The sequence below is a fragment of the Epinephelus fuscoguttatus genome, linkage group LG17 (genome assembly GCF_011397635.1).
Source record: "Epinephelus fuscoguttatus linkage group LG17, E.fuscoguttatus.final_Chr_v1".
Taxonomy (NCBI): Eukaryota; Metazoa; Chordata; class Actinopteri; order Perciformes; family Serranidae; genus Epinephelus; species Epinephelus fuscoguttatus.
Window position 1 is genome coordinate 33,347,215 of NC_064768.1, and position 27,056 is coordinate 33,374,270.

General features: G+C 41.9%; 2 protein-coding genes across 4 annotated transcripts in view; one reads left to right on the plus strand and one right to left on the minus strand.

Annotated features, from left to right (window-relative positions):
- The window catches only part of anln (anillin, actin binding protein), a 13,444-nt gene extending 2,342 nt beyond the window's left edge, over positions 1–11,102 (minus strand). The window contains exons 1-19 of one of the 3 annotated variants that reach the window (XM_049602768.1): positions 10,915–11,102; positions 9,001–9,151; positions 8,457–8,897; positions 7,899–8,227; positions 7,208–7,559; positions 6,806–7,020; positions 6,610–6,717; positions 6,386–6,497; positions 4,732–5,045; positions 4,482–4,633; positions 4,234–4,375; positions 3,983–4,118; positions 2,568–2,750; positions 2,152–2,278; positions 1,925–1,973; positions 1,657–1,710; positions 1,262–1,294; positions 1,120–1,138; positions 636–748 (exon numbers count right to left, since the gene is read on the minus strand). In XM_049602768.1, the coding sequence (XP_049458725.1) occupies positions 636–748; positions 1,120–1,138; positions 1,262–1,294; positions 1,657–1,710; positions 1,925–1,973; positions 2,152–2,278; positions 2,568–2,750; positions 3,983–4,118; positions 4,234–4,375; positions 4,482–4,633; positions 4,732–5,045; positions 6,386–6,497; positions 6,610–6,717; positions 6,806–7,020; positions 7,208–7,559; positions 7,899–8,227; positions 8,457–8,897; positions 9,001–9,151; positions 10,915–10,932 (3,048 nt within the window). In that variant the 5' untranslated portion in view covers positions 10,933–11,102. Of the gene's footprint in view, positions 1–635; positions 749–1,119; positions 1,139–1,261; positions 1,295–1,656; positions 1,711–1,924; positions 1,974–2,151; positions 2,279–2,567; positions 2,751–3,982; positions 4,119–4,233; positions 4,376–4,481; positions 4,634–4,731; positions 5,046–6,385; positions 6,498–6,609; positions 6,718–6,805; positions 7,021–7,207; positions 7,563–7,898; positions 8,228–8,456; positions 8,898–9,000; positions 9,152–10,914 lie in introns of all 3 variants that reach the window. The other 2 variants (XM_049602767.1, XM_049602766.1) reach the window with 2 other exon arrangements.
- A 2,262-nt stretch (positions 11,103–13,364) lies between these two features.
- kiaa0895 (KIAA0895 ortholog) lies at positions 13,365–25,756 on the plus strand. The gene is made up of 7 exons (XM_049602778.1): positions 13,365–13,643; positions 14,932–15,593; positions 18,946–19,089; positions 20,920–21,052; positions 21,277–21,576; positions 21,777–21,874; positions 24,717–25,756. Exons 1-7 carry the CDS (start codon positions 13,619–13,621, stop codon positions 24,873–24,875), a joined length of 1,521 nt encoding a protein of 506 aa, XP_049458735.1. The 5' UTR covers positions 13,365–13,618; the 3' UTR covers positions 24,876–25,756.
- Positions 25,757–27,056: the final 1,300 nt, after the last annotated feature.

The following is a 27,056-nucleotide window of genomic DNA, read 5'->3' on the forward strand; positions in this document are numbered from 1 at the left end:
CATTACAACATCATTGTGTCAGCATGATGGACACAACAGAAAGCAGACGTCCAATGTTTGCTAACTGAAATGACAGCTTGTAAAGAATATATGTTAAATATGTTGACTTCCAACCAGCTTTGTGTTGTTGCAACCTGGGGCAGTAACATTAAATGCAAATAATCAACGCTCATCCTCCCTATGGCCTACTAATTCCTGGAGCTTCCCGATTATCCACTGGCAAAAGTCTGCCAAATGGCACAAAACCTGGTGACCCCCATCGGTGGATGAGCGGGGGGGTCTGGCAGCACAGGACGCCAGTACTGCACTACATCTTTACACAGCAAATCGTGGTTTGCTGCTTTTTTAATGCTCCAAAATGTTGCATACAGAACCTTTAGAGACCCGTCTTATTTTCTCTTACATATATATTTACAATTGCTCTTTAATGAAGCAAAAGTCTTTCCCACCCCATCACTCAAATAATTAATGGATAAATCGGTAATATACGCAATTACTAAAATATTTAACGGCTGCAGCTCTGCTTTAGACTAAGGCCAGCCATGTATAGAATGCAGAAAAACTAAAATGCACTAAAGGGACTGTGAAAAAAAGGACATGACATTATGAAAAGATGACATTAATGTCTTCTGTACCTTCTCCAGAGGAAATTTGTTTTTCCCAATAGATGACAGGGTGAGCTTGTGTGATCCGACCAGGACGAAGTTACTGGTGCGAACAGCGTTGGGGCCTCCTGGACTGGCCACGACTACACAGAGAAAGAATAACATCATTAATACCTTACATGAAGCTTAAAGGGGCGATCCACCACTTTAACTCATCAAGATTACTTCTTCTAATGAGTACTTCTCAGCAAGTGAAACAGTTGGAAAATGTCTTCTGTTTAAAATTTGAGAAAGTAACCCTGATGATCAGCTTTGGCTTAGAGACAATAAATTTACAACAGGAAGGGTGTGTTACAAAGTAGGAGAGTAAGTCCAAACAGCTGGAGCATTTACAAGGCAGTGCAGGCATGATCAAGAGGTGCATTTCAGTTGCATTGTGGGAAGTGTAGGATAAAATAATAAGATAAAAGACATAAAGGAAACAGCTTTAGACTGATTTTATATCGTGACCTACCTGGAGTCTGGCCACTTTTCTGCAAGACAAAAAGCAAAACCAACAAATTAAAAAACACAGACACAGATGAGAAGTAATAAGACATACCTTCTGATATTAAAAAAGTGTGTTGGTCAGTGAAAAGTAAATTTGAAAGACTTACAGTGATGGCGAGGAATCTCTTTGGAGTGATAGCCTGGTGAGATAAAAGCAAATAATGTTGATTTGCTTCAGAAAGAAGAAATGGAGCGACAGATTATAATCAGGTGTCTGAGGGACAGATCTGTTGCTAGCCAGTTAACACTCCTCTCCACCAAATGAAAGGACACTTGAAGCTGTGTAGAGAACCAGTAACATCCTTCACACAGTGCACACCCACCAACACGTGAGGGATTTAACACAAAAACTGTTCATACCGACATACACAAATCATGGGCCTCATGAACCTGTCTCCATAACATCTGGACACACACACACAAAGTATGAAAGCATGCTCCATCATTGACTGACAATGTGTTTTCCATTTGGAAAGGAAAAAAACAACAACTGGGGATTTACCTTTGACTTGCTGGGTTTCTTCTTCTTGTCACTGCAGACATCACGCTTCTGCACCTGAGGATGTCATAATGAATCTGTCGTCAGTAATTCTGCAGATTTTAGTTTCACAGATACTCAAATGTGATTTGAAGAAGTAGATCTGGAAAACAGAGGAAATGAGTGCCTGCCTAACATAGCTGTAGTGTGTGTGTTTAAAACAGTAATGTAAAGTTATGTGGTCTGAGCATCATTATTTTGAAATTTTGAAACTCTGCTGTAAGACACTCACCAAGCAATAGACCTCAATGTCGATTGTAAAGTCACTGGAAACTTCAGATCTGCAAGTGAGGAGGAAGAGACGTCACTAATCAACAATCACGATCAACACCATCATATTCAAGTACACCAGTAGAGAATCAGATCAAAATATTTTAATTAGCATCAACAGAATTTAAACAAGTCAAACTCTCTTGTCTGTAATAAAAACATTTCTTTTTAATATAGTGCAGGATTTACATGGTGAACTTGGTGGGGAAAGCCAGGGTGTCCCCACTGAGGCCGCGGTGTGTGCTGGCTAATGGTGTGGCCACAGTGTTCTCTGCTCCGGCACGGATCATCATGAAGAAGGAATGTTTGGTTGACTCTGAAACAAGACAGAATGATACAGATTGATCCTGACATTCTTCTTCTGATGCTGACAGACAACCATCAGTATAACAAACACTCAGGAACCTGGGACTAAACGTCTAAATGGCCTCCAAAACACGATTCTGAAGGTCGTCTTCTTTACTTTGATTTCAAACAATGCTGTCATTAGCAATCTTTGTTGATGTGTAATACTGAGTGTTAGTGCCATCTGATGTCTGGAGATAATGCTGAACAACAGTGGGGAGTTGATTTAAATTGGTGTGGCATATGCATTTTGGGCTTACCTGGCTTGTTGGCAATGGAGCACACAAAGTCTGCCTTGAGAGGAAGACGCAACTCCTGCAGGGTGATGGAGCCCTTGGAGGCAGACATGCCGGCAGGTTCTGGTGCTGCAGTGGCCTTTTTCTGGCCTGTTGGGTCTCCTTTCAGACGGTCCAGCTCTGCCTTCAACGCTTCCCTCCTCTCCGCTAAGAAAGTCAAAAGGACAGAGAGTCAAGCTTTGATACTACCACGGGGAGTCGCCCAGTCTTGTATACATGGTCCTTAAACAGACAGGTTGTAGTAGTGGTGCTATGTCTGTTATTATCTGTCATTATTTATACAAGGCTGATGTCTATGAGCCTTGATTACACAGCTAGGAAGCAGCAGCTTGATTGCATTAGCACTTTGTGTAGGATCATTATTTTTTGGTACAACTGTGGTCTCAAATCTTGTCTGTCAACATTTCTGTCACATTCAAAATGCGATTTGTTAGTGACACTGATTTAGTAAATAATAAAAGCTGATTTATAGTTGTGCGTAAGCTCGATGAGGCCTGCGCCGTTGTGAGCATTTATACTTGTGCAACTGTGTTCCTGCATCGCTCTGCAGTTACACCTCCGAAACACTAGTTGGCGGTGGGGTTTTTATGTCACTGTGGTGAGTTTCTGTGGAGTATAGTAAAGTTTGACTGATTCAACCAACACACATAAAACTTGGCTTAATAGCAACAGCATTAAACAGAAGTACAAATTTAGGCTTCACCCACAAGGTTCACCGACAATACAACGTCAACATGCTAATATCATTAGCATAAGCCTATGACATTTCACATTGTATAAATTAGCCCAGCAGCTAGCAGACTCACAAATATGATGCAGAGAACCACAGCAACATCTAACAAAAGTAACAAAATTCAGCTCAAATATAACTCGCAAAGTTCACGGACAAAACAAATGTCGCACACTGTTTCCCCACATATACAACATGCTAATGTTATTAGCATAAGCCTATGACATTTTCCACTGTGTAAATTAGCCCAGAGGATAGCAGACTTTGTATGGGCATTAGTTTCCTCACAGTTTCTTGTCTGTGAAATAAAACTAAATAAAAGCTGGGTTTCCAACAAGGGAATGGTATACAAAATACACAGGAAGTCTGTGCCGTAGCAATATCCACTTAGATTTTTGGGGAAGTGCTATAGCACGCTACGGTGGAGGGTACGCATCTATGTAGAGCCTATGCTGTAAGTGCTGTGCCAATTTAACGCAAAAGTATATTTCCAGCCTCAGATCTCAAAATGAACCTGATGGGTAGGTTTTAAAATGTGAATTAAGAAAAAGGTAGTAGGACAGTCCCTGGGATAGTTACAGGTTTTATAAATAAAGGTGAATAACTTCTAAGTTATCAAGTATTGTGTCTGTTGTCTGGATGAACTCACTTGCCACCAGCAGCAGCCTCTCTGCCTCAGCCTCCACCTGGGATCCTTTGCCGTGCTCTTCATCTGTGCAGCAGTTAAGCGCCTGACTGGCCTGATGAATGACCGTCTGCTGCAGGTTCATCTCATTTGTCAGAATCTATAGAAACAGCAAATGTACCGGTTTTTTCACGTACTGAAATCAAATCACATGAAAACTTAACACCCGTACTGTACTCGTACATGAATCAAGGTTCAAAGTGTTAATTCCAAACCTTCATCTTCTGTTTGATACTGAAGAGACTGGATCCCCTGGGTTCCTCTGCCCTGTGAGAGACGTCCTCTTTTCTCACAATCACCTGTTTGATATTGGGCCTCTCTGTCTCTTTCACCCTGGTGGACCTATATGCATCAATGCTATCACACAGGACAAAAAAGAAAACCATTTAAGACACACATTCAGTGCAACAGCGAGGACAGCCAACTCTAATTCATGAAACTGAAATCAAATGGGAGCGCTTACCTGTATGGCAGTTTGTGTGTGTCTTCATCTAAGGCCTCAAGACTATCTGAGGAGGCAGCCCGTGCCATGGTAGCTCTCTGGAACTTGCTAGGTTTGGAAACATGGTCTGGAGTGTTGCTCTTTATGAGGAATGAGCTGGCTGGTGTCGACGTCTGCATAAAAACATGAGGAAAATATCATTGATAAGCTGCATCTTGACACGTTTGCCTCACAACAACTCTAACATAAGGTACATGAGAGTGGTGTTTACCATCATTCTTCTCTCTGGACTCTTCACTACAGCGGCCACAGTCTCTGCCAGTGGAGTGAGGAGGGACATGGAGGAGATATTCAAAGCATCTTCCTCATCATCTTCATCTTCCTCATCATCACTCTGCGTCAGTACTCCATCAAACAGCTCATTGATAACTGCAGAGTTGATGGACTGGTCCACATTCATCTCTCTCTCACTGATCACCTCAGGTTCTTCTGGGGTTTCCTCAGTCGTTTTCTCCTCAGTACGGGTGACAGTCCTCAGAGGGCTGGATGTTGAGGCTGGAGGCGAGACCAGCAACCCAACACCTGCTGTACAACATCATCCATGTTAGAAAACATTTCATTTCCCCACTTTATCGACACTAAAGACTAGAGAGTTTAAATAGGCATGAACAGAGCTAGTTTATCACAAAAGGTGCCAGGGAGGATCCCCTGACAGAGGCCAGGATTAAGCCCCAAATGTCCTCAAATCCTAGAAACACCCCTGCATTCACCTGACTTGTGCAGGTTGCTGCAACTGGCCCCTTTCCTCCTGTCAATTTGCAAAAGTGGCTCCCAGGCAAAGCAAGCTGAGTATCCCTGCTGTATATAAAGATGGACAATGCGTCTCCAGTTCCTCCCACTGTGCAAAAATGAAGCCAAAACATACTGGATACAGCTGCTGCCATCTTGCACTGGTGGTGACATGATTTGGAGCCAGAGTCTGCGCAGTAGCAATCTCTGCTGTGTCGAGTTCTCGTTGTCTGACCAATTGGCACACACAGCTCTAAATCATGACATCTAACCACCTCTTTATAGCATCAAATAACTAGTCATAACCAACAATTGAACAGTGGTGTGACAAGAACTACCTAAAATGACAGAATCTCTATTTGGGGAGAAAATAAATAACACAACAGGAGTGGGGTTTATGATCCATACAGCAGCCAGCCTCTAGGGGACAATAGAGATGTTTTGGCTTCACTTCTGGGGAACTCTCATGACATCCATCTTTATTATACAGTCTGTGCTGAAAACAAAATAAAATTTCAGGGCAATTTCAAGTTAAAAAAAAGTGATTTCTAAGCTACAGTTAGCCGACATGTCTCTGAGTATGTACCAAAGATTTCTGCACAGCATGTTGTTGCATATAGGTATTGAACAGCAGAAAACTTATCGGGGGAATCAAGAGACATTCTGAGTGTCTGAGTTGTCGGGACACAGTTCTCAACATGGAGGTGGCTGAGCTGGTTGTTGGCAGTGCTAACTCCATAAGCAGCACTAAAATACAACAGTGCTGACAGAGCTAGCGGTGTTAACCATGGGGGAACTGGAGGGTGGATGCTACACTTCCACACCAACACAATCCCAATATCAGTGGTAACCACCGTATAAGACGTTTGCAATGGGCACACTTAACTTTCTCACTTTATAATGTAAAACACAGCTGTTTGGTCCATCTATTGACTAGAAGTAGTTTTGACAGCAAAATGAATTTTTCAGCCAGCAACACAGCTAATGATGGTAATTCCTTAGTTTTTACAAAAGGCACAGCTTAAGGTTCAGATGTCAAAAGAACCTAATTGATGAAAGAGCTGCCACTGCTAGTATCTGATCACTCTATTGCCTAGACAAAAATAGAAACACAGATCTGAAATATTACTGGGTACCTGGAGGAGTGCACTTTGTGGGTGTGTCTAGTCTCTCAGTAGAGGGTGCTGTGGGTTCATCCTTTGGCTCACATGGGGCAACTTCAGTTTCCACAGGCTTGTCAAGTTGTTCCTAAAAAGCATAATATTTATTAAGTATAATCTAGTATATACAAAATGATGGCTAATTTGTGAGATGTCAAGCATAATGTTGCCATTTTTGTGTCAGATGTTTGCTAGCCAACCTTGATGTCTGTGTTTTTATTGGTTTCTGCTGCTTCATCTTTGTTTTTCCACATGTTGTTCCCCTTCTGAAAGCGACTGCGGATCTGAGCCAGCTCAGACTCTCGCTCCTGAAATAAAGAGGAGTCTCCTTTTACTCTTCTTATATCAAACAAAATGATTGCAACCATGAGAAGATGCACTACAACATTCATCTACCATCTTCTGTCTTTGGGTGAGATCAGATGTGGCTGTGTTGGCAGCCTGTGCAGCTCTGAGCCTCTCCTGTACCAGTCTGGTGTTTGGTGTGACTGATGATGATGATGATGGAGTCGCAGTGGGAGTCTTGTTGTGGGTAGTGCCCCCTGCTGGAGAGCTATGGTTGCTACGCTCCTGGCACCTCTCTCCAAAGCGCTCCAGAAAAGATTTCACACCTGTTGGAAATGAAAGAATGAAAAACAATTTCCTTCATACATGTGAAGGAAACTAACCAAAACGTCAAACATGAAACAAATCTAGCTGTAATACTACCAGGAATTATGCACACACAGTAAAAAATTGGATCATCACTCTGTATTTAACTTTATGAAATAGTTCCGAATTAACTGCAACATGACTCACCAGGTCCAGCAGAGACCTTTTCCTGCGGGACAGAGGGGCCAGCGGTCGTGGGCTTGGCACGAAGTTCTGGCTTCACAGGGCTGGAGGGGAGGTTGTGGCCCCTGGAGAGGGCCTGATTCTTCAGGGGACTTTGAGGAACTGATGTTGAGGAGGGGCCGGCCTTCTGGGGACTGGATGGGAAGGCTGCTCCCTGGACGGAGCTCTTCTGAGGACTAGAGGGGAAGGTGATCTTCTGGTCGGAGCTCTTTTCAGAGATGGTTACTGACTTAAGTGTTGGTCTGGCTGCAGGAGTGTCAACCATCTGTGGGCCTGGAAGACCCACGTGGCTCGGCTTTGCTGGAGAATACACAGCCTGCTGAGAAGACATACAATAGGTCCTTTTATTTATAAAGCACAGTCAAAACAACAAAAGTCGGGGTATCCTGGGGATCTTGGGGTCTAACTGGGCATTCAGAACTAAACTAATATGCATCGAGGCCTCTTCTGTGCAAACACAGGTGGTGAGTTTGGCAATGACAATTTCAGGGGTTGTTTTGGTGGGTGCCCAAAAAGAGTATGAAATGAGGAGCTTTAAAAATGAGATAGAATGAAAAAAGCAGTCAAATTCACAGAAGCGGACAGCTTGTGTAAAATCAGTGGAACAGACATAACTGCCTATGCTGAATAATAAGACAATCCAAGTTGAATCTACCTGAGAGCTGGATGTAGAGCTGCTGTTTGCAGTTGAGCCGCCTGTCACATGGCCTGCAGCACTTGATTTAGTGCTGGTAGCCACAGTGGCATCTCTAACTGCCATCTTGGGAACAGCTGTACCAGGCTTCTCTTTTACATTCGCACAGGGAATGTTAGCATGACTTAAGTCGTCTTCCCAGGATCCAATGGTGGCAGCAAGGTTGGCGAGTCTGCCTTTCCTCCCCAAAGGAGTTCCTGAGGACGCGGAGGGGGCGGTGGACAGTGGGACCTCAGCTTGTCTCTTTAACAGGGACAGGGGAGTGCAGTCCAGAACTGCATCAGATGTGTCTGGAAAAGGTGGCAATATGTTTGATTTAGGCAGGGACAATCTGTAGGACTGGCTTTACAGTTAGTATTGAAGCATCATGGGAGCAACCCACAGTAAAATCAGGAATCCTGTAGACCAGTGCTTTAAATAAATGCACTTCTCTACAGGGCTGTATGTGTATGCTTCCAAAGTCTTTAAATATCTAGACTTAGACAAATTTATCTCAAACAGCACACAAAATATTCTTACCAGTGCCATCCCAACACTTCCTCTGCTCTGCTAGCCTCTGAAGACGAGACTTCATGCCAGCAGCAGATGGAGCTGGGTCTTCTACCAGGTCCTCCTTGCTGCTCTGCAGGGCTGAACTGGCAGACACCATCTTTGCTTCTCTGCTGCTTGGAGGATCAGGAGCAGGGGTGACAACCATCTTCTCTGGCTCTGGCTGTGCAGTTTTCAGCTGCTCTGGCTGAGACTGGACAACAGGCCGGGTAGCAGTCTTCTCCAGGGATGAGGAAGCTCGAAGGCTAGCAGGGCCCACCGGGGGTTTCTTTTCTGTGTGAGGATCTGAGAGCTTGTGAGCCACAGTTCGTGGCATCACTGGCTCCTGGTTTTCCTCGCCAGCTGCAGGCTGGAGATTTTCCTCTGAGCACCTGCGCTTGGACGGAGAAGGCTTGGAGGACACCTGTGGAACTGGGAGGAATTGATGGGGAAAATATAAGCAAAGAGCAGAGCTGCAACTCAGTAGTCCACCTGGCAAGACTCATCTAAACAGAAAGCAATCTAACAAACATACCTTTATCAACGACTGGCTCACTGATCACACTATTGGTGTCAGCCAGTGGCTCTCTGGGCCTTTTGACCATCTGTCTGTTTGCTGCATTTGGTCTCTCTGCCATTTTCTTCTGCAGGTTTTCCCTGCGAGCCCGGGTCCGCTCCAACAGTTTCTGGTTTGACAAAACAACAAACAAACAAAACAGTTGAACCCTTACTCCAATGACTGCTTTATACATACAAACAACATTAAAACCACTGACTGATGCAGACCCATTGTACAGGAACAATGCCACCTCTAATTAAGTAACTAAATTACAAAAGTCTGCTGAAACTGATCCAACCATTACTAGCACTTTCTATGTGAAAAACCATGTGCAACACTATGAATGCCTTCCAGGAGAGACTCTGAAAATGTGTGTCACTATCCCCATATTGAAAGGATATACCCCCACCCCTGATAGCCATTAAGAACAACAGTAAACACATTTGGTTTCTGATGTGCCCAGACACATCGTTGAAACTAGTTCTGAATGAGCATTAGGACCACCAATAGGCTGATCACCTCCCAGCTTAGCTTCATTTCTATTGCACAGAAGAGCAGTATCAGTTTCTTATCTCTTATCTGAATAAGTGCTTTGTGCAAGTTTATCTGACAGCAAACCACACATCACATCACATGAAGTGAGACTAAATGGTGCCATTGAAATTGGTCTTCAACAGTGCTTGTGAGACACAGAATTTGAGACTCAGACCTCTTAATAATTACACTCTTGGTGTTGTGAGAGCATGTGGCTTTTTTCATATTAGCCAAAATATACTGATTCTCCGTCTCTTTGGCCAACTGTTGGATATCTGTGAACACAAATGTGTGGAACAAGGCACAGCACATTGTCTGTCCCTATATGGGACACTTTAACGGGCAACACAACAGCCTAAGACACACAAAACAATCCTACTCCACCAGAGATAACAAGCCTCTGTTTGCTTGCCCTCTTTATCCCCACCCCTTTCCTCTTTTCTTTAGATGACATTCCCATCCCTTGGCCTTGTCACACAATCTGATTTACTGTACTGCACGTTAACTCTGCAAGCCCAAACACATTCCTGTAGCTGCACTGCAACCGCCTGCACATTTTCTCCAGGCTGTGTGGAAAACTGAGGTCATGTTTAACTAGCATTCCTCAGGAATGAGCCACTCCTGCTTGTGGTTCCTGGATTTGAAAATTTCTATCTCCGCTGGCCTGGATACTGGAGTAACAGGAACTGTTGTTAGATGGAAATCATTTCTAGTTTTAGCTGGCAACAACAGCATGAGTGCACCAGGCAAAGAGAGAAAATCAAGCAAAAGGGGGAAAGTGTTGGACAATCTCCAGTGCTGACACATACCATTCCCTTAAATGGAGACAAAGCTGTCTCATTTGAATAACGTTTACTTATAACAGTTGAGGGGGTTTTGGTTGAGAGAAGTGAGAAACATCACACGTATGGGGTTATGATAAGCACATTACTGTTTGAGGATCTGGCCAGACAGTAGCCTGACTAAATTACTTACCAAGCAGTCTAACATGTAGAAAACTATAACTTTATATAGCTAACTTAGCCGTTTAAATATTATTGCTCTTGCTACTAAGTTGTCATTTGTATCTCAGCTTTGTGGCTGCTAACAACTGACAAGACAAAGAAACAACACGTGACATGTTTTATTGTATTGTTACACACTTCTGTATGCTAACGTTAGCTCATGTTCAAGTACTATGGGAGTTAATACAAGTTAGTCTCTAGCCATACCTTTAAAATGTGTATAAGCATTGTTAGAATTGTGACGTTATTGTTTGGTGGGTTAGCATTAGCATGTTTTAATCAGCCTTACGATAACTATGCTAACATTACTTATCTGACGTTAGCTAATAGTAAAGTTAGCTCGTCGACTTACCTCCGTAAACGGATCCATGTTGGACAGTTTATCACTGCTCGAGCGATGTTTTTACAGCGTTGTATTTAATACGTTTCGTACACCTCTCTGTGTACACAAACGGGGCGTAGTGAGGCGAGCTGAGCGTCTCTCAGCTTCTCTTCCCAATTGTCGGTTCCTCTTCTCTCTGCAGCAAGAAAACAACTGTTCAAATTTGAATTTCAGCGCTGCGCCTACTGCGCAGCCTCTGACCGTTGAACCGAGCCCCTGATAACCAATCAGAATCAAGGGGGCGGGTTTTACACTAATACAGCCAATCACAGCCCGGGTTAACTGAAAAAAAGATGTCACGTTACAACAAGGCATCACCCAGGCCGGAGAGCACGAGACACAACACTTCATCATGCGCGTCACATTTTCTATCAATAAGTCATCTGTGTGTTCAAATGCTAAAAACAAGCGGCTCAAACGTACGTTGGTCTCGTGCACAGATCAAGTTTCACATGCTGTAAAAAACAGATTTTAGGGGTTAGTTTAGTCCATGATGGCCTATTAGTTCTGCAGTGTGTTTAACTGTAAACCCATCACTCAGGATGTTAAAACAGTGGAGCCACCAAATAAGACTGCAGACATCCCAATTAAAGAGCAGTATTCTCTATTAAAAAGCCCCTGTGACACATATAAAACATATTAAATCTTGCATTAACTTTCCAAATCAGTATGAATTAGGTAAAAATAAAAAAAAGAAAGAAAACAATCTACTTGCAAGTTTTTGATGTCAGTGTGAGTCACTGGGTCATTTTCAAATTTAGGGTTGTCACTTTTTTTGAGATTTTATAAAAGGGCCAGTTTCAAGTGTGAAAAATGTTAGGGCGCTCTTGGGACTGATAGCTGGTGACATGTTTCAAACTAAGGACATCTATCTCTTCAAAATCTTGACACTTGCATGCAAAAAGGCAGTTACAAGGAACTGGATGAAAAGTGATCCTCCAAGTCCAGATCAGTGGCAGGACATTGTAGAGGAAATACACTCCATGGAAAAACTGACTCACTTCCTAAGGAGTAAAGCAGGGACCCATGTGAAACTTTGGTCTAAATGGTCCACGTATAGGATAAAGGTTGGGTCAAGTCATCAGTAGTAATGAGATCAGAGTAATAAGACTGTGAGACGATTAGTGTCGTCGTCCGTCCCCCCCCCGTTTCAATTGTGTGTTGTGTTCAAAGTGTCCAGTGTAGCCTATGTTTTTTTGTATGCGATGTTTGTCTTGTTGGTATATTTGTTATCTGCAAAACAAAATGAACATCCAGCTCTGAACTGACCTATTTTGCATCTGGTCAATATGACACTTTATCTGCCACCTGTCTGTCACTTTATTTTATTCAACTGATGTAACAAATTTATCGTATTCTATCTTTTTATTTATCTATTATTATTTTTATTTTTCTCTTCAATTTAAAGTCTTTTTTTTTGTCTTTTGCTACTGTGGTACTTGAATTTCCCCTCTGGGGGATCAATAAATTATATCTTATCTTTTTTTTTGCTGCCTTATTAATTTTACTATTTATTTATTTGCATCTTTTAATTATAAGTAGGCCAGTGTGTATGTGTGCCTTCAAATAAATACATTTGTTTCTTGGATTATCATCAGTCAATTTGCAAATGCCAGCAGGACAAAACTACTGGTTGGATTTTTAATACGACTACTACTACTACTACTACTACTAATAATAATAATAATAATAATAATTTGATAGTCATTTTTAATGTCTGTTTGAAGTGACCTAAGTCATTTGCCAGCCCCTGTAATGGAAACTTTAAAAAAAAAAGTAAGGTTCTCTCTTTTTTGAGATTTTATAAAGGGACCAGTTTCAAGTGTGTCAAGTGTGTTAGTGTAGTGTGATGTCATTAGCCCACTCTTTCTTACATCGTTTTTTTTATGCTGCCAAAAAAAGTCTTGCTGCCTTATTTATTTTTTTGCTTTTTTAAAAAATTATAATTAGGCTAGTGTGTATGTAATAATAATAATATTAATTATATGTCTCCAATACTACTGCTACTACTGTTGCTACTAATAGTAATAATAAGTATTATTATTATTATTATTATTATAAAAATAATAATATTCATTATTATTATTATCTGCTGAATTGAACTGTTGTGGTCTTCTTTAAATGTTCATGGGTTGGTTTTAATAAAAGCTAGCAGACGCAATCAGTGCACAGAAAACTACAATTATGGCGTCAAATAGCAACAAATGTCTATGGTTGGATCATAGGACCGCTAAACTGAATCCACTGACAATAGCTTAGTGTTCAATTGCAAATAACTTATGAATCTTCGGCTATTTTAGCCCAAACTCTTATATTTTCTCAAAAATGTCTCAATTTATTCGCCGAGGGACTTCATTTCCCATGACCACTCACGCGTAATGCGTAGTTAACAACGAAACCATGGAAACAGATCAGTCAGTGCAGGGTCTACCACACAGAGAGCTTGACGGGCGTCAGTTTTGCTGCGGCTCAGAGAAGACAGACCGCCTAATGTCGGCTCAGGTATATTAATTAAATGCTTTAAAGACATGTCACTGAATGTCTGACACATAGACTCTACAACCAACTAGCTGTACCCGTCGGGTTTCAACATTAGCCGGCTAATTTAGCTACTTTATCAGCCGCAGCGCTCCTCGAAGAATATTAACGGTTCTTACTGAGACCTTCTCAGAGGATGCTGGACTCAATAAAAGTAACAGGTAACAACCTTGAATCTTGTGTTTCTCTTATTTTCTTGTGACTGTAGGTGTGTGCTCAGTTACCTAGATGATTAACAACATATCCAACGCAATAATAACTAACTGTAATACCTTAATAATAGTAATAACGTCATTGTTAAAAGTACTTAACGTTTTGAAGCTAGCACTAGCTAGTTATAGCTTGGTTAGAGCAAGTAGCCAAGTTGAAATATGAGCCCCTGTAAGCTACTGTGGACCCAATAAACTTATTATTACCAGGGAAACTTTCGTGAACACAAAATAATGAATGTATTTTAAGAAAGCATGGATTTGTTATATTGTATTAAATATAACCTGCACTGCTCAGTGTGCTGTTTAACTCACTGTATCCTGTATAATTGTGTTGTAAAGATTTGAGGATGATTTCTAGAGAGATGACTCAGTGCTGACTCACGCTAGTCATGTGCTTCAAATCAATAGTGCTTTTATATTTTGATAAATGGTGATGAATGAGATGGAGTCGTTGAACATTGATTCATTTTGTTGTGCAGCTGAACGTTAATGTTTGTGACTGTGTTTGCTGTCATAACTTTGATTTCATAAATGGTAACAGGGATGAAAGTTTCTTAAATTAACCTTTACATGCACCCAGTATCCATTAGATAGGAATCTGGGTTTGCCTACAATATGATGTGATTGCAGCCTATTTTATCAGGTGAAACCGACTGAGTGATGAGATACCAGCTGATGTGTTAGGTAATAGTATTTGATTTGGTGGCTGAGCAAGCCAATGAAGCTCCAATTTGTCCTCATCCGTCTTTCAATCAGCACTGTGCTGCCGAGGTCATTAGTTTGTGCTGTCTGTGGCTGCATGGATTCCGCCTCAGTGCTCCCGTCCGAACAGAGAGCCCACTCTTACTGATGATGTTCCAGGTCACCTTACTGGAAACTGCAATGCCCTGCACTCTGACTCCTGTGCTTTACTGCTAGTCTCTTGGGACAGGATGATTTCCTCTGTGACAGCAGTATACTGACTTGTGAAACTGAATCAGATTTATTTGAGTCAGATCACATCATTATGATTGTAAAAAAGCATTGCTTATAGAGATGTTAAAACACTGTTCATCACTTTTGATTACAAGTTATAATAGCTATTTTTGTCTTGGCACTGCAATAGATCTAATTTTATCCTGCCTTGATAAGCAGATTACTTGATCAAGCTATCCTGAGGTTTGCACGTGACGGTGATCCTAAAATTAGCAGCAAACATTCACTGTCCTTCCTTGGTCTCTTATCTTACTTCTTTCAGAAATACTCCACTGGCAAGAAGTCGAAATGTCCAAAAAGTACATCTTAAACTCTGCTGACAACGCACTGAGTCCCAGCCAAGTGTACCTGGAGAAGACTTCTTCCAGCGTCCTAGACCTCTTCAGCACTACCTGCAGCAGCTACAAAATCCCGCTGCAGGCTAAGGAGAAGGAGAAGAGTCCAAAACAGTCCCCGTACAGGAGGCCAAAAACATCAGTGAAATGTGGCACAACATTCAGTAGAAGAAACCGCCCGGCCATGGCTCCTAAAAAGTTGCATGCTCCAGAAGTAGGTGGGAAACCTGCACAAACAAATCGTGTTCACTCAGGCAACTCCCATCTCTCTAAACCAGCACAGAACATTGCAGTGGAGGGCAGCCGCATGGGCCTAACCCCTCATACAGTCCCACAGCTCAGGAAGATACACATCCCCAGTTCCCCTCGCACTAAACCCCCGTCGTTGCACAAAGCAGTGATTACACAGGAAGCAAACAACACCAAGATCTGCATCCTTTCAGCCATCAGGCCATCTAATGTCAAGAAAGAGAAGGCCAAGTTTTTCCAGTCTAACTTCAGCTATAATCCGCAGTTTGAATACAGCAACCCAGTTTGTCCACGTATCCTGGCACGGCATAACAATGCCTCAGATCGCTTCCTGAAACAGGTAAGGGTGTGTGTTTGGCTTATTTTGTTTGGTTGGTCTGACTTTATTGCAATTTAATGTGTTTCTTGGTTGTCTTCCTACCAAACAGCTATGTCATCATTTGGGATGTGTCGTAACACTCCCAACAACTCCATATTGTAACGTTTTTGGGTAAAACAATTGTTAACTTCTAATAATTAGCAGTGACTATGCTTTGGAAAACTTGGCAGACTAAGGATTGTGTGGGTGAGACAGACAATAGAAAATAAACAGTGCGTTTTATCACACCTTATAATACCAGTTTAATGTCAGAAAAAAACTGATAAATTTCTTGTACACTGATATTTAACATTGTAGGAGGTGCAGACAAAGTGGGGATCTCCTGCAATGAATATCTCTGTGATAGGACTGTATGTATCTACCTGTATATGTCACCGTGGACACTGAAAGAATGTCCTTTTCTCAAAATTTTTACCAGCCAGCAGAAAATTTACATTATATGATTGAAAAGTTACACATGGTGTTTGTTTTAAAGGTTGATTTTAGTATTTTTTAAGACTTTATAAATGTGTAGTTTGATTGCTTTTAAGACAAGAGCATCAATTAAATATGACTAGTCCATACCCATTGAGTGCACATTTACCCACGTACAGTTTCATGGTGTGTGTTTGGGATACAGGTCATAGGAAATCGCAGATTAAATAGTCAACTGAACCCATTAAGAAGAGCAGTGTATTCAGACAGAGTTTTTGAAAAACGTGGTACAGACAGAATGACTGACTGACAGAATGACACACTGACAGTTTCCGTGATTATGTACAGCATACCATACCATGACTTAGTCATACCAAAAATTAGGGAAAAAAAACAACAACATTGGTCCACAGGGGGAGCCACAGCGATCGGACGCATTTTAGCCATTTGGAAGCATTTTTCTGTTGTTATAGCGCCACCCAGTTGCCAATTAGAGTTAAATTTCTCCAGTCACCTTGAGGCATCCTGTTCTACATATCTACCAAGTTTAGTAAAAATCGATATGGCGGTTAGGCCTAGATAAGAAATGAGCTCTCTAGCGCCCCCATTTTGTTTGATGGGGTCAATAATGGAGGGGTCCCCTCAGATTATTTGTGGTCATATGTCTACAAAGTTGCGTGGTGATGGGTGAAACCCTTGAGATGTTATACACCTTTATGTGATGAGCCACGCCCTCCGCAATATTCATTGCCTTATGGAAGCTCAGTTTTAGTAAGTTTTCCAACTTTTGCCAAGAGGGAACTTTAGATCTTGGTCCCTAGATTATGTTCACCCAGTTTCATGCAGAGCGCTCAAACTTCCTAGGAAGAGATCCATTTGAAGTGTTTTTCAGAAAATTCAAAATGGCGGAAAATCTATATAACTGGAAGTTATGGGTTCTTGAGACAAATTTGTTCCTCATGAGGAGAGGCATCTCTGTGCAAAGTTTCATGTCTCTACGACATACGGGGCATGAGATATGCCCATTCAAAGTTTGCAATTTCAATCAGTTGCTATAGCGCCCCCCTTTGGCCAATTGATGTAATATTGCTTCATTCACATCCTCCCATGACCCTCTACCACTGTGCCAAATTTCACATGGATTGACCAAGTCAGTGAGGAGAAAAACATGGAACAGACACACAGACAGAGTTTTCGTCATTACATAGTAAGATGACTCAATATCTCCACCAGACTTTTATTTTTGTATGAAGTTGCTAATCAGTATTTTTTATATTAATAATGGATCAAATGACTTGGTGAAATATGAAAGAGCTCACTGTGATGAACTCAGAGAGAAATATCAACTCTGCATTTGCCCCTTTTAGCATCTCTCAGCCAATCGTTTTGCTGTTTTTGTTGTTGTTTAATTTTGCAAATTTTCTGTTTTGATTCTCTCTCACCCGTCTCATCAGCCTAGTTTCCAGTAGCTGATAAACCCACTGTGCATCATGTGTCTAAACCACAAATTTTAGCAGCTAAAGAGCCAGAATTTTTTTCTCAGTAGTTGGTGTAGAGCAAAACAGATTTAAAAAGAGAGTCTCAGTATTAGACTTCAATTTCAGCTTGTTAATTTTTGCCTCAAGGTTGCCAGTAATTCATCACCATAGGATCTAGGGGTGTCACAATATTGATTCTAAATGGAAGATCAATGGAAATGAGCTTTCAACTTTGATCATCACAGTCAAAAGCAGGACTGGCAATTTTCACCAGGATCTGTAGTGCTGTATCAGAGGTATAATAATGCTGAAAAAATAAAGTACATTTGCAAAAGTCGACCATTTTCAGGCCCAGAGGCAGTGACATGTCGTTCATCACATCTACAACAATGCCCCTAGTGCCTGAGGCTGGTGCTGAGCTGGCTGGTTTGAGATCAGCAACCTCCACATGCCAACAGTCAAGCTGGATTCTGTGATCAGAGAGACTTGATGCCAATGCTGTTCAGCCTCAGGGTCGATCAGAGCTGATGCAGTGTGAGAGAGTGGAAAGTCGCTGGGATGAATCCTTTCAGGGTACAAATGCTCCAGACTTTGTTTAGCAAACACTGGAGGATTCATTAAAAAACTGCCTAAATGGATGTCTTAAGTCAACATTCACAGTAAGAGAAGAAGAATCACAGAGTATTTCCAAAAACAAGAATTCAAATGCATGCACCACACATATAAATGCATTAGAGTATGAGGTCAGATCTTTTTCTAGTAAACAGGAAGACAGCCCAGTGGTGTTGTGTTGCTGGCCCCATTAGTAACACAAGTACACAGACAGTAAGACAGAGTGAGTAGGATCAATAGGAAATGCAGTAAAGTGATCCAGTGGAGGATGCTTGTGCTTTTCTTTTCTTTTCTTTTCTTTCCAGGACTCTGCCCTAGTTTGTCATGTTCTCTTTGTCTGTTTTGAACTTCAAAAGAAGACTGTCACTTTAATCACATTTGTCTTACGGTGTATTTATGGCATTTGTAGGGTGACATCATTACTCACAGCTTTGACAGTTTAAAGCAGTGTGAAGGAAGATCTTTTATATACTGGACATGATTCGAAATGTAAAACATGATCTGTCTCTTAAAAAGCAAGAACTTATCCAGAGAAAGTCAGACTCAACCTTTTTTCACCACTGATACCCACACTACAGCAAGACGACGTAGTTCATGTCCATTAAGTGCACAGTTTATTGATAATGTGGTGCAACTGTCCACACTATCTGTCTGATTTTCTGCTTGTCGTTATGTGGGTTTGAGCTTACTTCTTTTTATTAACGTAGCAGTTATTGCCATGTTGCCAAGTACTGCATGTCCATAGCAACAACAACAGGAAGTGTCAAAGACAATGGTCACGTTCATTATGAATTTCTCATCTCTTGCAGGCGGTGAACATCATGGAGCATGCATTACAGCGATATGGCAGCTATGAGAAGTTTGAAAAGGCCACAGGGGGCAACCTCCTCACCGAGAGTCGCATCTTGGACATTGTCAAGAAATACATGGAGAGGGAGGGTTGCTTGGGGGAGGTAAGAGGACAAGGGGACTCGGGCCTATATTTGAAAATAGAGATGCTTTTTATACACACTCACAGTTTGATTCAAACGCAAGGACAAACACACAAACACAAGTCTGACAATTTCCACTGTCGAGCATACACACACAGTCAAAACACATCATTAAGATGCTGTAATTTGGAGCTGGTATTTTTGTTCAGCTGCACGCTGCAGTCTGTGTCATGCTGGATTTGTACATCATCACTGCAGAGCAGCACACAGCAGGGCATCAAAGTGAATGAGCTCCAGGGACAAGTAAGACCTTACAAAAAGCCACCACTTCACTGAAGTCATCCTGCGGTTTGCTTGTGCAGAGCTGTGTTTATGTAAGCATCAACAAATACATGTTACATCATCAAGTTATTAATGTTCCACTGAACACATTACACCACATATACGCACCTTGTGTATGCTTTGTAGAGCACTAATGGGCTTAGACATGCTAGACTGTGAATAGAAAACACGAGTGATTAGCATTAAAGGAGAAACCAACCTGAAAACCCAAAACCATTTTGTTTAGCCCAGATAAAAATGATAGAAGCACATATTTAATTTATGTAAAATGTTTTTTTCAGCATCTCTATGGCGACAAGAACATGTAAGGGTCTGCACGTCAGTTTTATCATCTGTCCACATCTGTCACGCTGACATAATTGCGGACGTGCATCCCAAAATTTAGTTTCACACAAACACCGACTACATGTGTCTGAATATGTCCCCCTACGCAGACACTTAGTGTGGTATAAACAGAACACATGCAGGCAGAACAGGATGCAACGTGCGCACAGTCACAAGAAGGCTGGAGATACGTGAGGAAGCAGTCATGTCAACAACACTCCACACATTGGCAAAGTTTCAGTTGGTTGCAGTCTGCACCCTCACAGCTAGATGCCACTAAATCCTTCTCACTGGACATTTAATTGTCATGCAGTCATATAAAAAAGAATAAAAACTATCAATACTTCCTGAACAACAGGTCAGTCCCACCCCTCTGACAGATTTGCTGGACGCTGTGAATCAGACTGAACTTAGTATTTTATATTTTTCTTTTTCTATTTTATTCGACAGCATTCTGCATTCTTTCTGGAGCTTGGTACTTAAGAATTTCACTACACGTTGTACTGTGTGTAACTGTGTATGAGAGTGCGGCTTAGGCGGTATATTTCTGCCCAAACCCAACCTGAGCCTAATACAGTTACTGCACAGAAGCACTGTTACCATGGTTACAGCTTGCCTGTATACAGTGAATACAGAAGTGGCACCTGGAGTTATTGTGGAGGGAAGTGATAACATCCACCGTTGACGGCTACAGTGCTGTCCTCCTCTGTTCAGTGGTTCTTCCCGTAGCTGGAAAGACCAGAATGCCCCAAGCAAATACACTGGGCTTCTGGTAACGTTGGGTGATGACAAAGTTTGTTTGACATTCTCTGTTGTTAGCTAACTAACGTTAACTTACAAAAATAACTACCGGCTGAAATAGCCCATGTGGTGCGTTTATGTGTTGTCATGTAGGTCACAAACCCCAGCGCTGAACAAGAGGTCGACCAACACAGACAGTAGGTCCGTCATTTGTACCCCAACCCAGACCCGAACATCATCTGAACACGTCTCGACCCATCGGGGCCTGTTGGGCTGGGGTCGGGTGTCTACACTTTAATGTGTATGAGACAAATAAAAGTGATTGATTTCGTTGTTGCACCAAAGGCCGAGACATCCTTCTTCCCAGGCACATCCTTACGCTAAATTAAAAAAAAAAAAAAAAAACAGCTGAAAACTAACATTGAATAATTGATCTGTTGATAGATTGTCGTCCGGGTGACAGATGAACTTCTGTCCAGAGGCTCCATGACAGTGGTGAACAGCAGACCCACACTGACCATCAACATCTCCACTGCCCGAGAGCACTGGCTAGAAGGCATGCTGAGGCATGAGATCGGTGGGTACAGTGGTTTGTTTTATTGCTAATGTGGGGCACCTGGAGGTCACTGGAGAAATGGAAAATCATTTAAATTTAACTATAAGACATTAACCTGTATAATCACAGGTCTGATTTGATGTCATCCAGTATTCATGGATCTATTTGATGTTGCTAGTCATAAAGTTGTCTCGTAGTTAAGCTTAAATGCAGCCATATAAATAGTCCTCGTCTCTGTCCACCAGGCACACATTATTTCCGTGGCATCAACAACCGCCACCAGCCGTGGAGGAGCAACAGGAAGAAGTACAACCTGAAGCCTGTGAACCCCACAGAGGAGGGCCTGGCCAGCATCCACAGTGTCCTCTTCAGGAAAGACCCCACACTGTGGCGCGCTGCCCTGCTCTACTACACCGTCTACCAGGCCAGCCACATGTCCTTCTGTCAGCTCTTTCATGACCTGGGGCGCTTTGTCCAGGACCCCAACACTCGCTGGGACTACTGCGTCCGAGCCAAGAGGGGCCAGATCGATACAGCACAGCCAGGTCACTATGTCACTGGATAGAGAGTTTGTTGATATACGCAGCTAATGTTGATTACACATGTAATGCAAAGACAACAAAATCAAAGTGATTCACATGTGATACATTGAATATAAAATTCAAACTACAGAGGTAATATTAGCCTTTAAAAATTGGTATATCTGACTTTTATTGGTCTTCTCTTCCCACCTCTCACATTGCAGGGTGCTACATTAAAGACCAGGTCTACCTGGATGGTGTCCTAAGGATCCTGAGATACAGAGATCAGATCAACTTCCCACTGCTGATGGCTCTAGGAAAGGTGAGGTAGCTCAACTATCTCCATCTGGTGCTTTTAGTTAGTTTACTGATTACATCACTTGCGGAGATCCAGGGGGAGAGGGGGCAGCAACACAACTCCACCTAATGGAGACTCTAAAACTTCACCTGGGCCTCCCTTGGCATATGGGTGAGTAGATAATGGCTGAATTTTCATTTTTGGGTGCACTATCCCTTTAAGTTGATGGCTGTTCCGCCCTGCTACTACTTTCTCCTCTTTAGTCAGTAACTGGCTGTTGAAATGTCCGTGATGTGTTCTGAAAGTCCACAAAAAAAGGTCTTAAACACAACCATATAAACAGTTGTAAGGCCAAGTATATGCTGCATTTCCACTGCGTAGTGCGGCAAGGCGCCACTCAACTTGACGTTCTCTTTTTGGTTGTCCATTAGCAAAAGTTGTGGAGAGTATCTGGTACTTTTTTTGGTACCATCTCAGCCGAGGTTTCAAGCAAGCTGATCTGATACCAGAGGGTGAAGGTAGATTAGAGCAGACCAATGATTGGTTAGAAAGAATCGTCACTTACACAACACAGGTCATCCTGCACAAACCCGCCATTTTTAAATAGCCAGGCAACCCCAGGAGGACGGAGACCAACACATCAACAGCCGAGGAGATGTAGATAAGACGGACTCGAGCTTGGACGGAGGGCTGTGGTCAGAGAATGCCACAACAAGTGAACATGCCATCTGCTAAAAGTTTGTAACTGACTTAACAAGCTGACTTTGCTACAAGGTGACTGGGTGTTGAAGCACGTTCTGAAACCAGCCCCTGGCGACTTGACAAGCTCAGTCGCCGTCAGCCAGCCGAGCTGAGAATGGCCAGTTCGCACAGCTACACTGATCTACGACAGCTTTGTCTTGACATGAATCTTTAGTCTGATGTAGGATTTACTCTCACTCCTCAACAAACCCCTCTGACCCAGGGAATTCATGTTTCTAAACACCAGAGCGTTTCACGTAACAGCATACAAAACGGTAAAAACTAGCACATGCTTTCCCCCTTTGAGGTACATATGGAAACGGACTACATTTATGTATTGTTTTTCTAGTCTTAGCTTTAGCAATTCAGCACAAGCACCATTCACCCATTCGCAGATTCTTGGCTGAGGCTACATTACAAGGTGTTCATCCAAAAACAGTCACATGAAAATCAGCAATTTTAGGTTCAGTATCCTGCCCCAGGACACTTTGTCACGTAGACTGCAGGAGCCAGGGATTAAACCACCGACCTTCTGACTAGTAAGCTGCTTCTTTTTCCATCTTGGCTGGTGTATGTACAGCTTCTTCTCTAATGTCATTCAGAAATGATGATGGTCGCTCTGTATCAGAGAAACATGTAAGACGTTATTGGTGTGCTGGAAGTGTTCTGTTGGAAGGTGCATAGACTCCTTATCTGACTTCCCTGTCAGTTACGTAAAGCTACTTTCCTTTCCATCAGTGACATCATGTTTCTAATAGTATCTTCTCCTCTCTACCAATTCTGCTACGACCCCACTAGAGTAGAAAGTAACGGCAGAACAAAATCATTTGTGACATTCAGTCACATGAAATAAAAGTTATCACAGAAGATGGTTACAGTTCAGACGTTGAGTAGAATCAATGGAAAGCGAGTCAGAGTGAGACTTATATAATAACCTCTCTAAGGAGGGAATAGACCGTGTTCTTCTGCATCAGAGGAGCTGATCGCACTGATGATTAAACTGGTGCTCATTACAGCTGTGGATGTTGAATCTGATGTAAGAAGTGATGTGTTTTTAGCAACAACAGTTGTTTCAGGGCAGAGGAACAATCCAGGTTATCACTCACATTTACACTTTTCACCAATTAATTTTATTTTGAACTGAAAGATAATATCAGCCCTGAGTGACGCGTGGGTCTAGAAATGGCAGTGCCGGTCGGTTCAGTTCACCACTCGTGTCCAGGCTGAAATGTCTCCACAACAATTGGATAATACACCGGGCACCTTCTCTCCTTCTCTCTCTCTCTCTCTCTCGTATCCTATTACTGCATCTAGCTAACCCGGCCATTCTGGATGTCACTAACTCGGCTTCTTCTCCGGAGCCTTTGTGCTCCACTGTCTCTCAGATTAACTCATATCACAGCGGTGCCTGGACAGCGTGACGTGTGTGGTTGTGCTGCTGCCGTGGTCCCGCTAGATGCCTCCTGCTGCTGCTGCCATCATTAGTCATTAGTCATACTTCTTCTGTTATTACACACATATTATTGTCACACATGTATACTGCCAGGTATTAATACATACTTTCAACATATTGTACGAACTATTACTGTTAATTTATCATGTTGATCTGTTCTGTACAACATCTATTGCACGTCTGTCCGTCCTGGAAGAGGGATCCCTCCTCAGTTGCTCTTCCTGAGGTTTCTACCGTTTTTTTCCCCCGTTAAAGGGGTTTTTTTGGGGAGTTTTTCCTTATCCGCTGTGAGGGTCTTAAGGACAGAGGGATGTCGTATGCTGTAAAGCCCTGTGAGGCAAATTGTGATTTGTGATATTGGGCTTTATAAATAAAATTGATTGATTGATTGATTGATTGCCATTAAATCAGAAACAGTCACTGATAACTTGACTGACTAAACATCAATTTCAATATTTCTCATTGTGACCATGTTAGTATGGTGGCATTAGCATTGAGCCCAAAGCACCACTGAGCTAACAAAGCTGCTAGCATGACTGTAAACTCTTAGTTTTGTTTTACGTATTTAAAGTCGTTAATTATTCTGGTTGCATTTCCACATCATAATTCTGTTTTCGAGTCACAGCGCACCAGGCTGCTGATTCTATCTCTTCTGTTTTCCTGTGGGCTCAGGTGTCATTCGAAGATGTCGACCGCCTCAAAGTGCTGGCTCAGATGGACAAAGTCCACATCCCACTCTTCATGAAGGACCAGGTGAAGTATGCCAAGCAGCTGGTGAAAATCATGGAGGTCAACCAGCTGACTGACGAAGAGCTCAAGAGCATCGTCTGAGCCCGCTCCATGCCAACGTACAAACCTGATTAAACCTGAATACAGTCTGTCAGAGCACTGCCAGCCACGGCCCACATGCCTCAACACCGTCATCGTGCATGGTAGTACAGTGTGTGATCAGAGCAGCATGCTGCATGTAGTGTAGAGTTGTGTTAGACAGATACATTAGTTTAATCTCACGTTAGCTTTGAATTAAAAACCTGTTATCACCCAGTGATTTGTTCACTGACACAGTCGGGATCACCAAGACAATCGTTTCAGTGTGTTGTGTGTTTAGGGCTGAATGTGGTTCATTTTGTTTCCCAGTGCCAAGACAATACCTGGTTTGCTTTACTGATACTAAAATTGGAATTTTCGAAAATTCTTGGTGCCATTTTTTTATGTGGCAGTTTCTGATACTCAGTTTGTGGTTTTTAAAAGAGAGTTTTAATGTCCCATGATGACCTGGATTAGAGCCTGACTGTGATTAGGGTTATATTAATAGTTAAGACTTAAAAATTGGACAAATGTATGTGTGCCATTTTTAACATAAACGCATCACATGAACGAGAAAATCCCTTAAATTGGTTTATTTTAAACACATATTAAAGGGTCGTTTCTCCCCCTTAAATCAAAAATACTTATTTTTCCTCTTACCTGTAGTGCTGTTTATCAGTTTAGATTCTTTTCGTGTGAGTTGGTACCGACCGTAGAGATGTCTGCCTTCATTTGAATATAATGGAACTAGCTGTTACTTGGTTTGTCGTGCCAAAAAATACATTTTCAGAAGTCATGACATGATTACTCACGATAATCCACAGAATCTGTTGTGAGTAGTTTCACGTAGGAACTTTTTCTATCTACTGATAACACCCACCAACTGTATCACCTTGCAGAAGGAAGCGTGCTAGCCCTAGCACTAAAGCTACCACCAGTAAATTACAGCTTTTAGCTACATGACACCAAGCCTGTTATTTGATTTCATTACACTGTGTTGTGATATCTCAGTGATGAATTTTCAAATCGTGGACTAAACTGTATTGATCTAGTAATGTAAGGATTGTTGTCTTTCTTTCACACACCTATGATCTAAGTGTACTTACCTGATGTTTTATATCTGTCTCTTAAGCACTTTTCCCCTCTAGATACACTTAGGGTTACTATTTTTGTATTACAGATGTAGGCATTAAAAAAGAGTTGTTACTGAGAGATGGTGAAAGCAGGGTGGTTCACAACAGCTTTGTCTTACTAGAGAGAGATGGACAGATAATGCACAAGTGCTCCATCAGCGCTGTCACACACAGGCCTGCTAATTACAGCCGAGCCTGTCAGCATTGTTCTCCATCTGCTGAAAGGCAAAGCGTGACAGTCACTTGTCACGCTGTGTAATTTGAAGGTGAGTTCCTCATTATGCTCGATGAAACCCTCGTGATCCAAGTGCAGTGACTTGAAGCCCTGTTTGACTATTTGCACTTTGTTACCTTCAAGCTACCTTTTTAACTGCAGTGATATGAGCAGTTACTGTGTTGGTGTTATTTATGATGTATTTATATTTTACAAAACAAAACAAATGCCTCGTGGTTTTACTGTGATGAGTTTTTGTTCGTTAATAACGAGAATGACCTGATGTTGAGAGCACGTGTGCTGCTCTGCCTCCTCAAAGACCCCGTAAATGGTACAGCTTTGTTACATGACATTCCTATGTTTTTATTTGACTTACTTTTTTTGTGATATTCATAGGATGAATTTTCAAATAAAGTGGACTACCTGAAAATGTGTTCTGTGCTTTGTTTCTCCCCAAGTATTGCAGCAGTTTTATTCCCCCAGTAGCAATTAACGTGTTTTTTTATATTTTGCATGAAAATTGCCAAATTTAAAGCAGAATTTTTGGGGTGATTCTTGATTGTACATGTCTGTAATCTCCCAAAACTTTCCCGCACCTTTCCTGGAATGAAATATGTGATTTGGGAGCGTTTTAGCACGTCAATATTCGAGTCAATATTACACATTATTTATTACAGTAATAAATAAATTCCAACTGTTTCAAACTCTCCTGAGGGTTTTTTAGTGGTAGGAAGCAAATGTCAAATTTCTAATCAAAATTTAAATCAAATGAAGCTGTTATTTAATGGAAACCTTTCCCCAAGCTCAAACATCCCACGAAACTGCATGAAGCAGTGCTAATTTGTTTGGCCACTTGGG